The sequence below is a fragment of the Zingiber officinale genome, chromosome 10A (assembly GCF_018446385.1).
Source record: "Zingiber officinale cultivar Zhangliang chromosome 10A, Zo_v1.1, whole genome shotgun sequence".
In the NCBI taxonomy this organism is placed as follows: Eukaryota; Viridiplantae; Streptophyta; class Magnoliopsida; order Zingiberales; family Zingiberaceae; genus Zingiber; species Zingiber officinale.
In genome coordinates this window covers 89,030,947-89,045,615 of record NC_056004.1, presented here as the reverse complement: position 1 = coordinate 89,045,615, position 14,669 = coordinate 89,030,947, and the positions used below count along the sequence as shown (strand labels likewise).

General features: G+C 35.1%; 1 protein-coding gene across 3 annotated transcripts; it reads left to right on the top strand.

Moving 5' to 3' along the window:
- Positions 1-9,101: 9,101 nt before the first annotated feature.
- LOC122028032 lies at positions 9,102-14,113 on the top strand. 3 transcript variants are annotated; one of them, XM_042587054.1, is made up of 6 exons: positions 9,109-9,249; positions 10,072-10,142; positions 10,305-10,549; positions 13,254-13,338; positions 13,613-13,679; positions 13,778-14,113. In XM_042587054.1, exons 1-6 carry the CDS (start codon positions 9,181-9,183, stop codon positions 13,829-13,831), a joined length of 591 nt encoding a protein of 196 aa, XP_042442988.1. In that variant the 5' UTR covers positions 9,109-9,180; the 3' UTR covers positions 13,832-14,113. The 3 variants fall into 3 exon arrangements, with proteins under 3 accessions (XP_042442989.1, XP_042442988.1, XP_042442990.1); XM_042587056.1 differs by having other exon boundaries at positions 9,125-9,249; positions 10,300-10,549; XM_042587055.1 differs by lacking the exon at positions 10,072-10,142 and having other exon boundaries at positions 9,102-9,249; positions 10,300-10,549.
- The last annotated feature ends 556 nt before the right edge of the window (positions 14,114-14,669 follow it).

Sequence of the window (14,669 nt, the reverse complement as noted above, 5' to 3'; positions counted from 1 at the left end):
AATTAAAATTATATTTATTTAATATAAAATAAGAATAAAGATGAATGAGTAGAGAATGAGACTCATAAATAATCAATGTTAATATTAAAATGAATGTGAAAGAATATTAATATGTATGTGACATATATATCCCATAATAATGAGTGCTAATATTAAAATGTATGTGAGAGGATGACTGTGTTAATATAATGTGTATGTGGCATGTAGACCTCATACTTTTTGATGAGATAATAGTATTATAACATCCACCAATGTGAATGCTCTTAGTAGCTTCTACGCATTGTAGATCATAGCTGCTACAATAGCATTAGAAGAAAAGAATAACGTTGTAGTAGTTACTCAATATAAGAGGGCAAAAATTAAAAATGTACCCTAAATTTTATAAATCATTAAAAGGATGCTCCTTTTTTAAAAAAAAAAAAATTAAATGAGCGCCCCTTGCATAATTTTATCTTGAAATTACCCCTTGATCCAGCGTTATTGTAGAAGCTACCGGATAGTTATTATAATGTGTAAAAGCTACCAAACAATTGTTACAATGTGTTTAGGATATATACTATGTAGAAGCTATCAAAAATAGTTGTTATAACGTATAGAAGCTACCCAATAGCTGCTATAATATGTTTAGGATGAGTTTAAGATTTAAAATTTATACAGTGTAAAAGTTACCTAATAGCTGCTACTGTTGGAACCCCAAGGTTGTTTTGGTGTGATCAACAAGTTAAGTTAGGTCCTGTGTATTTCTAACCTGATGTCTAAATGTGCAGGAGTTTAGGAGCACAGGTAGTCGAGTGGAAAACGCAACTAACGAGAAGGACAACACGCGGTGCGTCCGAGGGACGAGACGCTGCGGAAGAGTACATCGGCGGATGAGAAGGAAGCGTGCGGTGGTTCCGAGGGACGAAAGTCGGAGCGGAAGATTGCTCGAGGAGCAAGAGACGTAGCTAGCGAGAAGGACGACACGTGGTGCGTCCGAGGGACGAAGACTGCGAATGAGTACGTCGGCGGACGAGAAGGAAACACGCGGCGATTCTGAGGGACGAGAAGCCGAAGGGAAGCCTGCTCGAGAAGACCGGAAGTTGGGTTCGGGTGAGCCTTTTCCGGATGGCAGAGATCACCCAAGCAAGAGGATCCGGAGTTGAAGACCCGGACCGAGGCGAACTGAACCGGAGTAGTGGTCCCCGGATGAAAAAGTCAACATCTGTTGACTTTAGGCTCCGGGGCACCCGGAACCATTCTGGGCGCCCGGAGCAGGGCGGGGCGCCCGGAACCCTTCCGGGCACCCAGACCTGGTTTGTTAACCAGATCGCGTCAAACGCGATCTGAACGTTGAGGGATAAAGTTTTATTTCTCTAGGGGGCCCGGAACCTCTTCCAAGTGCCCCGACCAAGGCTATAAATATAGCCTTGGTCCAGAAGCTTTTCAATCAGTTCAGAAATTGTAACAACGCTTGTGCGCTTCCACTGTTTAGATTAGCTTCTTTCTTTCTGTGCCTACATTGCTGTAAAAGAGGCTTCTCCGCCTGAAGGAGATAATAGATCGATCATTTTCCTTGGATTAACAACCTCCCCGGTTGTAACCAAGTAAACATATGGTGCCTTGCCTTTTTCTGTTTTGATTTATTGCTTTTCTATTTTATATGCAAGTGTTAGTTTGAAAAGTCGGGAAGGGTTGTGTTTTATTTTTACAGGGCTATTCAACCCCCCCTTTCTAGCCATCCGCAACGGTCCTACAAGTGGTATCAGAGCCGAGGCGCTTCAGGAGGACTAACCGCCGAACGAAGCAACGAGATGGTCGAACCAAGCATCCACCCGCCGAAATACGAAGGGGACTTCGCCACCTGGAAAAAATTGATGCAGGTATTTTTTACAACAAATTTCGAATTAGTTTTAACAATGGAATTTAGCTTTGTAGCTCCAGAAGGTAAGGAAAAATATCAATGGACAAAAAAGGAGTAGGCTGAATACGTGGCGAACGGCAAAGTAGAATACCATCTGCTAAGCGTTCTTCCACCTCAAGAAGTCAATAGGATCGGACACTATGACTCGGCAAAGGAACTTTGGGAGAAGTTCCTTGAGCTGCATGAAGGGACGTCCAAAGCCAAGCTCGCCAGAAGAGATCTGCTTCGCAATCAGCTCACCAGCCTACGACTTTGGGAAGACGAGACAGTCGCGCATATGCACTCAAGACTAAAAGAAATTATTACCGGACTTTCGAATCTTGGAGAAAATGTAAGTAACCGAGATTCGCTAAGGTACGTTTTAAATTCCTTTCCTAGAAATACCAAATGGGCATCATTAGTAGATGCATTTTACATTTCTAAAGATTTAGAAAAAATTTCATTAGAAGAATTCTTTTCAACATTTGAAGTGTATGAGTCAAGATGTGCAGGAATGAAGGAGCCCAAGAACAACGTCGCCCTCAAAGCTTCGAGAGACGAACCAGAGTCAGAATCTTCTCTCGATGACGAGGAAATGGTAATGATGGTAAGAAGATTCAAGAAACTTTGTAAATCCAGATCTACTAGCCATCCGCAGGGGAAGAAGAAAAGGACGATCCGCTGCTACCACTGCGACGAAGAAGGGCACGTCAAGGACAACTGCCCCAAGCTGAAGAATAAAGACAAGGAGAAGGGTAAGAAGCCTATCAAAAAGTGAAAGACCCTAAGGGCGACGTGGGACGATACATCGTCGGAGTCGGAAGTCGAGGCATTCTCCGGACTTGCTCTAATGGCAAGTCATCAAGACGACGACTGCGAGTCAAGCTTTTCCGAAATGAGCATCGATGAAGGGGGAGCCACGTCGGAAGAAAGCAGCAGGTCCGGGGGAGACACGGACAACGAACTCGCCAAGGTAAGTTAGGTACGTTCTCTTTCTCCCGATAAACTTTTTAAGTTTGTTAAGTTATTAACTAAAGACTGCTGTAAATTAGAAAAAGAAATAAAGAATTTAAAAATAATTTTAGTTAAATCCTGCCCTTTAGAAGAATTAGATAAATCAAAATTGAAAAATGAAAAATTACAATTAGAAAATCAAAATTTGAAAAATCAAATAGGCAACTTGAAAAACTATGCATGCTCATCTAATTTTAGAAATTTAAAAATTTGAATTGGTATTATAGATATCACCCAGGACAAATTAGGAACATTTGAAGAGAATATGTCCCTAAAAACTTTTTAGTTAATCCAGTAGGTTGGAACCTTTATTGGGTTCCTAAATCTTGCTTAGTCTAAATTTTAAAAATTAAAATTAGCGCTTTCCAGTGAGAAAATTAAACAATGAATTTCTCTATGAGGCTTTGTCTAAGGAAGTGGTTGTTGCTCAAATAACCAAGAAGGTCTAGTGTCTCGCCACGACCTGGAAGCCAAAATATTGAAATAAATGTTTAATTAACTTTATGTCAAAGCATTAAAATTAGAATTAATTAATGCTTTCAAAGTTTTTCAAATATTTTTTTTTATACTTAGAAAAATACTTTTACGTGAAAATGACTTAGAAATTTTTACTTAGAAAAATCTTAAGTTAGGATTTTTTTAAAAATAAATTTTGCAAAGACTTAAATTCATACTTAGGAAAATTTTCAGAAAATATTTTTGTCTAAGTTAGAATTTCTTTTACTTAGAAATTTTTTTAAAACTTTTTTTAACTTACAAATTCTCAAAGATTTAAGTTAAAATTTTTTTAAAAATTTATCTCAAAAGTATTTTTACTTAGATTTTTTTTAAAAAAAAACTCTCAAAAATCATTTTTTTCCCTAAGTTAAAAACTTTTTTCTGAAACTAAAAATTTCTGCTTAAATTATTTAGAAAATTTTTCATATTTTTCAAAGTCTTTAACCCTTAGATTATTTTACTTGGAACTCCATTTTTTTGTAATCAAAGGAGGAGAAGGAAAAGTATAAGTCTAGGGGGAGGTAGACCAAAATTTAACTTGTTTTATTTTTGCACTTAATTGCAAATCTAGTTAAGTTTATTTTATGTCTATTTTTACTCTACCTTAACTTGGGTTGCTCACACCAAAAAAGGAGAGATTGTTGGAACCTCAAGGTTGTTTTGGTGTGATCAACAAGTTAAGTTAGGTCCTGTATGTTTCTAACCTGGTGTCTAAGTGTGCAGGAGCTTAGGAGCACAGGTAGTCGAGTGGAAGACGTAGCTAACGAGAAGGACGGCACGCGGTGCGTCCGAGGGACGAGGCGCTGCGGAAGAGTACATCGGCAGATGAGAAGGAAGCGTGCGGTGGTTCCGAGGGACGAAAGCCGGAGCGGAAGATTGGTCGAGGAGCAAGAGACGCAGCTAGCGAGAAGGACAGCACGTGGTGCGCCCGAGGGACGAAGACTGCGGATGAGTACGCCGACGGACGAGAAGGAAACACGCGGTGATTCCGTGGGACGAGAAGCCGAAGGGAAACCCGCTTGAGAAGACCGGAAGTTGAGTTCGGGTGAGCCATTTTCCGGATGGCAGAGATCACCCAAGCAAGCGGATCCGGAGTTGAAGATCCGGACTGAGGCGAACTGAACTGGAGCAGTGGTCCCCGAATGAAAAAGTCAACATCTGTTGACTTTAGGCTCCGGGGCACCCGGACTTGGTTTGTTGACCAGATCGCGTCAAATGCGATCTGAACGTTGGGGGATAAAGTTTTATCTCTCTAGGGCGCCTGGAACCCCTTCCAGGCGCCCCGACCAAGGCTATAAATATAGCCTTGGTCCAGAAGCTTTTCAATCAGTTCAGAAATTGTAACAACGTTTGTGTACTTCCACTGTTTAGATTAGCTTCTTTCTTTCTGTGCCTACATTGCTATAAAAGAGGCTTCTCCGCCTGAAGGAGATAATAGAGCGATCATTTTCCTTGGATTAACAACCTCCCCGGTTGTAACCAAGTAAACATCTGGTGCCTCGCCTTTTTCTGTTTTGATTTATTGATTTTCTATTTTATATACAAGTGTTAGTTTGAAAAGTCAGGAAGGATTGTGTTTTATTTTTACAGGGCTATTCAACCCCCCCTTTCTAGCCGGCCGCAACGGTCCTACAGCTACGACGTGTAGAAGCTACTTGGTATATGCTATAATGTGTAAAAGTTATCTCGGTAACTGCTATAATGTGTAAAAACTATCTCGGTAGCTGCTACAACGTATTTAGGGTGAGTTTATGATTTAGGATTTATACCGTGTAAAAGCTACTCGATAGCCACTATGACATGTTTAGGGTGAATTTAAGATTTAAGTTTTATATCGTGTAGAACTATATAGCTGTTATAATGTGTAGAAGCTACTCGGTAGATACTACAATGTATAAAAACTACCTAGTAGCTATTATAACGTGTATTTAACGTAAGTTTAGGATTTAGAGTTTATGATATTTGAAAACTATTATATTAAAATAGCTTCTACAACTATTTTAAAATTATTTTGATGAAGTTTAAATAATTTTAACTAAATTGGTAAATAATATTTAAATATAAGAGTGTTAAGATATCCTAAACTCTAAAATCACATTAAATACGTTGAGCAGCTACGGGATAATTTCTATATGAGATATAAATCATAAATTTTAAACTCACTCTAGACACATTATAGTAACAATTAGATAATTTTTATATGTTGTAACAACTATTGAGTAATTTATACATATTGTAGTAAATATTAGGTAACTTTTATATTGTATAAATTCTAAATTCTAAATTCTAAGGCTACGTTTGGTCGGGTGTAATATGCCTTGTAATGTAATTAGGATTACATTATATGGTTGATTACTTTGTTTGTTTTAACTTTAAACCAGTAATGTAATGTAATCTTGATTACAAAAGGTAGTGAAGTTTTGTAATATGGATTACAAAACAAATACTATGTAATCCGATTACATTACGAGGTCACTGTTAACCAAAATTTGAATGCCGAATATACCCTTAATCTGTCGTCGGCCGCCAACCGCCCGTCGCCGTCGTCGCTCGCCGGTCGTCGGCCGTCGTCGGTCGCCGATCGCTGTCGCAGCCGGCGCCGGTCTTCGGCTGCCGTCGCCGGTCGTCGACTGGTCGCCGACCGCCGCCGCCGCTGGTCGCCGGTTGTCGACCGTCACTGGTCGTCGACCGTCGTCAGTTGTCAGGCGCCGATGACTGCAAGCTCTAACAAAGGTGCGGCGACCGTCGGTAGAAGTCGCGGGATATTTTTATAATTTTATAATAATATGAATTACATTCCTTATAAAAAATAATGGATATCAAACAAAAGAATGTTAATCAAAGATTACATAGATTATATATTACAAAACGTAGTAATGTAATTAAGATTGTATTACATTACAAATTTAATTACATTACAAGCTGAATTATATTACAGTAGATCAAAATTCATTTTAAACATTATTCGGTAGCTTCTACGCTAGCTGGTAGCTATTATATATGATAGAAATTACCTAATAATTTTTACCACCTTATAGTTTAACGGTAATTCTTGTTAGCCAGAATCTGACCAGTTAGAATTTTTTATCCTCCAATTAGAATGCATGCATGTAATTAATGTACACATATGATATTACTAAAATACCCATGTATACACTTACATGTATTGATTCTAGCTGGTCAGCATTACCCATAGTTTAAAAGGGATAATTTTAGGATAAAATTATGGAACAGTGTTCGAAAAACTAAAGCACTCATATTTGCGTTGCCATTGTATTTTTTTCAATAATAATATATTTGCGTTGAAAATGACAGTTTTTTCCCAGATTAGTAAAAAAATGCTTTCATTTTGTCTCGCGGCTTTTCTTGGCCGTACAAGTTAACTCGATTAGATTGGCAAAAGCGTGTGGAGCCCAGCACCAATCAATGGTCAACAATCTGTTCCCTGTCCCAGCAGGTTCAGCCGAAAAACACTAATATTATTACGTGGCCCCTCTTTACTAAGAACACGACCAATCGCATTAAGCCATCGTTTTAAATACATTTCAAATTAATGAATTACATCTGCCGCCAGTTTCTATTGCACCAGAAAAGTGGCAAACTACATCATTTATTTTACTCATCTACTTCATTAAATGTGCGAGGCTTCCTGATTTATTCGAACAATTGACCGAAAATTTTCATGGGTTAAATTAATCATTTAGGTTCAATGTTATATAATTTAATATTTTTATCTGTGAGACAGTAGTAGACAGTAATACAATGGTTAGATTATTTAATAGATAAAAGGGATCTAAGATTTAAATTTTAACTATAATGTATTATTAAAAATTTTTCCTTTTAATAAGAAGTGAGTCAAGGATATTAGCTATCTAGATAGATCTTCATGAGTGATTCCCGATTAATTTTGATGGTCGATAAAAACCTTCAGATTAGATTAGTCATCTCTAAAATTAATCGGTTCAAAAAAATTAAATATCTGGATTGTCTGAAAAAAATATTCTAACTAAGATTTTATTTATATTTATTATATATATATATATATTATGTCAAATAAATAAATATATAAATAAATATAAATAATTTGTTAAACTAAATTAATAAATTTGAATACATAATTAATATTCATAAACATATATTGCCAATTATTTATGGAATATGTTCTTTGTTTTTATATTCCTGTATCCAACTGTTGATCATAAAAATATTTATGAATAATATTCATGAATATAATTTATGAATTATGTCCAACAATCACATTCTAATCAATATAACAAATAAAATTAATATGCTGAATCTTAATCAATAAAATAAATTTAAAAATATAAAAATTTTAAATAATTAAATATGATTAAATTGAGAGTTTCATAAGAAAACTAAACTTATACTAAATTCAAACAATCTTTTTTAACAACTTAGTTCATTTTAAGTTACGCTTGATTATCTTATTGAAGAAAGTTGAATATCGGTTTCCAACCCGATATATCAGTTTTATACAACATTAATGGGCTTTAGAAAAATGACCCATTTAAAGCTAGGACCGACAGCATGGGCTTCCGTATGGCCCATTTCGATACTGTATACTTGTAGGACATTGCAAGTGTTAAATGGCAATGTAAATGTGGAGTCGATTTAATTTTAAATTAATATTTTAGTTACTAATTGTTGATTTTAGTTAGTTTGAATGTTAATGTTGGTTCGATCCTACTTCTTTAATAGTATAATTAAAGAATAAGATTGACTAAATTTAGAATAACCATTAAAGTTCACTAAAATCACACCCAAACTTCAACTCACCTTTACGTTTTTAGATCCGTCCTTAATTGGATGGCTTCGAATAGTTCTTTTTATAGCAAATCATGTCCCAGGGCTATGATATCATACGATAGGATATTTAAATTGTCATTTAGACATTCACAGTTCAAACTTTAGCTACAATGTATTTGTAAGAATTTTTTCTCTAAATGAGGAGGCGTAATCAAAGGATGATGGACTTTTGGATTGACTGCTGCGTGCGCTTCCCGATTTATCCTCGTGACCAATGCAAAACTTCTATAGAGTCGGATTGATCATCCCAGATATAACCAATGAGCTAGATTAATAATTTTTTTTTTATAGCAAATCATAAGTCATTTTCTTAGGATATGTATATTATTTTACAATTTAAATAAAAAACTAATGAGTATTAAGAATTACCATATGATTAGCAATTGTCCCTAGCGATAAATTATAAAAATTCTTGAATTATATTATTGCGATAGGAAATATAGCACAACTAATACAGCTAAATTTTATTTTATAAAATTTATGAAAGATTAAAACTAAAATTTTATTGCTTTTAGTAATTTAAATTTGAAATTAATGAATCTTTTTATACCTCACATATCATAATTTTAAAATTATCAAATCATATACTCATTTATTTTAATTTAAAAAATAAATTTCTAAGATTTTAAATATATAGAAAAAATCAATTTTATTGGAAAAAAATCAGATCATTATTTTTTTCCATCTAATTGATGCGTGAGGACGAGGGTAAAATAGAAAGTAGATATAGGTAATTTTTAAATTATAGTATATGATTTGGATATTTCGAAATATTAAGTGGGTTAGGTAAAAAAGTTTGATTAATGATTCGACTGTGAGAAAAATCTGGAAAGCGTTTACTGATTTGAAATGGACGGTTCAGATTTGTAGTCGGCGAAGGGGAACCCACGAAACGGCGGCGCTGACGTCGTCGTCGGCTTCTATCTCTCAAAGCCGCGGCCTTTTAAGGAAGCGCGACGGTAATGCAAAACAACCCCATTGCCGCTCCTACGCTATCCGATTCGGCGGCGAATTTGATCGATTCGGACAAGGTAAGCGATCCTTCTCTTCACGCAGCTTTCTTTACCTCGTGTTCGGTTGCTTTGCTGCGATTGAGATTGGAAATTTTGGTCTTTGCTCCTTAATCCTGATTGAATTCTAGGTTTCGTTGGGGATCTTGGGTGGGGTTTTCTATGTTTTGTTTTGCGATCCTTTGGGGGTGGTCTATTTGGTTAGGTGGTGGGCGCTTCCTGCCGTTTATTCCTGTTTGGATGGGGTTTCGCTTTGTTTGACTCGACGCGCAGGGGAGAATCGAAGAGATCCTTTGCTTTTCTCACTCAAAATATGAACTTGTTTTGCTTCAATTTAATATCCACTTGGTTAGAATCCAAATCTGATCCATCCCTTGTCTTCTGAATTGTGATTCCTGCCATTTTTCTTTTTGTTTTTTGATTCTGCCATTCGGCACAAAATCTAACTTCTTAAATGTTTCATCAACTACTTTTTACTTTATAAACGCTTACTTATGTAGCTAACTGACGCTCTGTTTGCTATTAAGGTTGAGGAAAAATATTTACTATCCAACTCTTTGCTTAGAGAAAAGGAAAGGGGATGAAATTTTAAAATTTTAAACTTTATTTATTAAAAATATTAATAAACATAATTAAAAATAAAAATAATTTTGTTGTTTTTTAAGTTTAGATTTGTGCTCCATTGCATGTGGAAATATTAGGTTACCTTATTTCTTTTAGTTTTTTCCCCTCATAGGAAACACACCCATGTTTTTTTTGTTCATGAATCATGTTCCTTTTTGGCTACTGCCAGTAGTTATTCATTCTGTGTTTTTGTAAAACTACTGTGACTTTATGCTTCAGAAGTTTTGGGGTAGGCATGGTTTTGGTGGATGCGTGCTCCTTCACAAGCACCTACTTTTAGCTTTCATGGGGTAGGCATTTCTCTTTCTCAAATTTTTAATTATCAAAATACATTTTTCCTTTCAAGATAATATTAAAATTTGTCATCGTCTCAATGCAAATTTATACTTCTTAGTTATACAATCATGTTTTCCATGGGCACAATTTATTTTGTTTAAGTTTGTGCAGAACAGTTGTTGTTTGGGACTCCTTGCTGAAACCAGATCAAGTTCAGAAAGAACATTGAAGTCACCCTTAAAAAGAGATCAATCTTTAATAGGTTGGGGAAGCCAGTGGTCATCAAGTTCTAGAGAAATGGAAAATAATGTCAACAACATCAGCTTGCTTGATACCCACCGCCCTTCAACTCCCATATCTGCTTGCAAGGACATCAAGGCTGCAGTGATCAATACAAACAACCATTCCTTTGTCAATCAAGGTCTATCTAAGATCTATTTGGAATAACCATACTCATTGATTACTATTCAAATTTTCACGGTGAAATGTTTGTTTCCCTATTAGCAAAGATTTAACATTATATGCTATTAAACATTCATCCTTCTTGTCATCAAATTTGTTTGGCCCAATTATTTGTGAATGACATTCTTCCGTTGAACTCTGTAGGACTGTATTATTTGCATATTCAAATTAATCGAATCATTTTTATTACATCAAATAATTTTTTTTATCCTCCTCTATCCCTTATTTCTTCCCTTCTTCAATTCAATATGTGTTGCTTTTGAATATGTTATGATCTACGTCTATCCCTTATTCCTTCCCTTCTAATCAATTTAACATTTGTCACCCAACTATTTTTTCTTCTTCTTTTTTTGTCATAAAAGCTACAGCTAGTTGTTCTTGGATATTGCTATTGTCTATTTTTTCATTTTTTCTAGTCATGCTATACCTCCATTTTAGCATTCTTATTTCTTCTAGCATAACTATTTGTATATGTTTCTTCCTAAAAGTCCAACTTTGTTCTATTAAAATATAGCCATAGTCTTATAAAGCCCCCTCTTAACCTAAGAGGCACATGACACTAACACATCATGATCATCAAGCTGCCTTTATTCCAATTATTTACTGTTGACCACTTAATCTTCTCCATTCATTGAGATCTATGAAAGGTATATATTACTTGTAATGTTTAAAATCATTGTTATTTTTATTACATTAATTAATAATTTTTTTCTTTTTCTCTTCTCAAATATTTTACCTGTTCTACTTTAATAGAAGCAATTCTTTTAATAATAGAGTTTATTGGTCGTCTTTGAACATACGTGTACCATAACCTATTTTCTCTCATTTTATCATCTATTTGAGCTACACCTAATTTCTCTTGAATATCAGTATTTTTTTTAATCTTTTCTTGTAATTTCATACATCCTTGTATTTGCAAATAATATACATTAAGGTTTATTTTGAATATGATTGGTTAGTTTATCTAATACTAATGTAAAAAAGATAGTCTTAGGCCTCACCCTTGATGTAATTCTTGAATTGTAGAAAATCATATCACACTTGTAGTTGCTTTTGCACTAGTAACAATATCATGATACATATTTTTTATCACGTTGATATAGTTACTAAACATTCCTTTTTCCCTCATACAAATAGGAATATTAACTGATTTCATCTACAATTTTGTTAGAAATAGAAACAATTCATTGAAAAGAAAAGACAGCTCTAATGCCATCCATTAACTATATAAAGAAGAAGCAACCAAGTTATACCTTGATTTTTGTAACTCTTTCAAACTTCAATAGAATTGCCATTTGGACCGATACTTATAGCTCCCTTTTTCTTTAAAAGCTTCTTTAGCTTCACTTACTCTGACATTACATACAAACCTATGGTTCCTAAATCTACCATACATTTTAGCCTTTAAAACCAAACTATATGCAGAATATACTATGTTGTCATTATTATTTGTTAATACTTACTGTCTTAGTTTTAGTTTGATAATTTCACTCCTGCAAATATTTACTTTAGTCATTGAGTTATTCTGATGATAATGATATGGCATAATTTTGACTGTTTACATATCTATCTTGTACGTGTGTCATAGCTGCTATTCTATGACACACCAATGGGTAAATCTAAACAATGCAACTGTCAGAAGTAAATTACCAAAAGAGGGATGTAATACCTAATCATAGTTACCTTTTTCTTGTCCTTTGTGTTTTTTATAAATCGACTTCGAACACTTTCCTGTCTCTCCCTTCAATGAATCCACTCTTTTCTCTCTCTCTGATTCCTTTCTTTCCTATCAAGACAAGTAAATGGGGTCTTAGTTTGCTTTGCTAATAAAATTTGCAATCAATCATCAGATTATTTTGGCTCTTTCGATTGATATTTTCGGGGATTTCAGTGAAGACCAAATAAACCTTGATAAAATAATCATTATAGCAAAAGGTGATTACGTTCACTCTAGGTGTCCCTCACAACCTATCCCAGGTTTTTGTGAAGGGATTGATAAAACAATCATGGTTATTAAGGTTGTTGCTTCAAATAGGTGGGAAGGGTTAGTACTTTTAGTTCAAAACTATAGGTTAAACATAATTTCTTTTTGTGATGCTTTAGAAAGCAATTTAATTGGTTATTAATACATCGCCAGGCCTGTTTAAATCAAAGGGCACTTTTTTTTTTTGCTTGTCATAGTAAGTTCACAAAAACTCTAGTATTTCTTGGAGAAGTTTCTTGTTTAATTGGCGTTGGATGTTTGGAATGATACTTGCTGTGATATATATGCTTTCTCTAAGTTTTTTAAATCTGAATCGCTTGATCCTAGGGAAGAGCCCCTGACCAGGTTCCTTCACTTGGCCATTTGACATTTATTAACTATTGTAACTGTCTTATTTCATGTGGAAATATTTGATGTATCTTTTCCATTGTGTTCGATTATTATCAGGAAAGCACTATTCACATCCACATCTCTATAGTTTGCAGCAGAGGCGATATGTTTTTTTGAAATGTTTGTATTATGATATAATGAAGGTTATTTAAGTAAATAAGATGGAATATATTGAATTTAAATGCTGCATCTAAGCTACTTCCAGGAGAATAGTTCAACTGGAGATTCATACAAAGAAAATAATGCGAGCTTTCTTGCCCATCTTAATAAGGAATCTTATCTTTTCTAGGTGCTATAACTTGGAATGAGATGAGACGAGAATGGTTAGGAGACAGTTCAAACAGGTGGAGAAGACGGAGCGAACCATCAATCAGGTAATTGCACTTGATCCTTCATATTTGTCATTACATCAACTTAATCTGATTCTATTTCTGTGTGAATGGTTGGACTCTGTTCATATTTTCATATAGCAGCGTTGTTGAATTTTTGGTATTTGTTTGTTCGTGATACAATATTTTCATTTTAGAACTCAGATTTTTAAGGTTCAGGCTTGATGTTTGTAAGTTGTAAACATCCACCTCCACAAAATACAACGACATTGAAATTTTGATTGTTCTTGTCCAATTCTCACTTGCTCATTTTTGTCAGCTGGCTCTCAACGTATGATGATTTGCTATCGACGACTCAACCTTTCCCACAGGCCATTCCATTATGGGTGTGTCAAGTAACTTTTACATTATTTGCCCATTAGATAAGTGTTTAAAAGTCTTAGATTACTAATATTCATCTTGAAATATTTTTGAGCAAATGCAGGAAATGGTAGATTTTTTAGTTGATATCTGGCATGAAGAAGGGCTTTACGACTAGGTGACTATACCATACATAGCAGAATTTGAACAAATGAATAGTATTGTCAGCTCGGAAGCTCATTAGACTTGGCAACTGGAGATTTTTATGTAGGTAACTTATTGGACTCTGATCTAATGACAATTTTTACTAGCAAAAGCTTGTTGAACTTGTATATTATTTGTTTGTTATAACTAAATCCTTTTAAATCGGTCTTCTTTTATCCATGTTTTGAAGATTTGGCTAACTAAGACCTTGTTGCAAATTGCTTCCATGCTTCTTGTTGGCTCTTATTATTTTGCACTCCCCTTGGCTTTGTGAAACTCAAATGCTATCTCGAGAAAGAACCTGATTAGTCTTAACTTGAGTTTTGAGTCAATTTTCTCTTATGAATGGATTTCATTCTCATGCATGTTTGTAGGATGATACAATGCTAACAAAAATAGGTGTACTCTCTTTCTATTTAAATGTTATTTGTACTAAATTTCTAATCAAATTCTAAATTAAGTGATGTACCTGGGGAAATCCACGCCGGTAAGACAATTCCACGACAACTCTATTCAGACAACACTCCCCTTGCGGGCCCTGCTTGAGCCCCGTCGATCACAACTACTCTAGTCCATCGAAAGGATCCTTATCGAGCGGACCACCTTTGACCACAACCTCCTTCCACTTTTAATCTTGCACTGACTTGATCGTCGGAAGAGTCACGCTGATCATGCCAGTGCCGTGACTTGCAGGAGATTGACGTCTGATCGACTAGAGGAACCATGCCATCTTGGCTTCAAAAAGAGAGGGAGAGGAGCTGTTTGTGCACGTCCGGAAGGGCACCATCATTAAGGAAACAAGTTATTAGCAT

Bases quoted from the DNA above. Each gene is read 5' to 3' on its own strand.
- LOC122028032 (XM_042587054.1), top strand. From the start codon at position 9,181: ATGCAAAACAACCCCATTGCCGCTCCTACGCTATCCGATTCGGCGGCG. The intron at 9,250-10,071 runs GTAAGCGATCCT...TTTATGCTTCAG, and splicing joins ATTTGATCGATTCGGACAAG to AAGTTTTGGGGTAGGCATGG. The intron at 10,550-13,253 runs GTCTATCTAAGA...TATCTTTTCTAG, and splicing joins CCATTCCTTTGTCAATCAAG to GTGCTATAACTTGGAATGAG.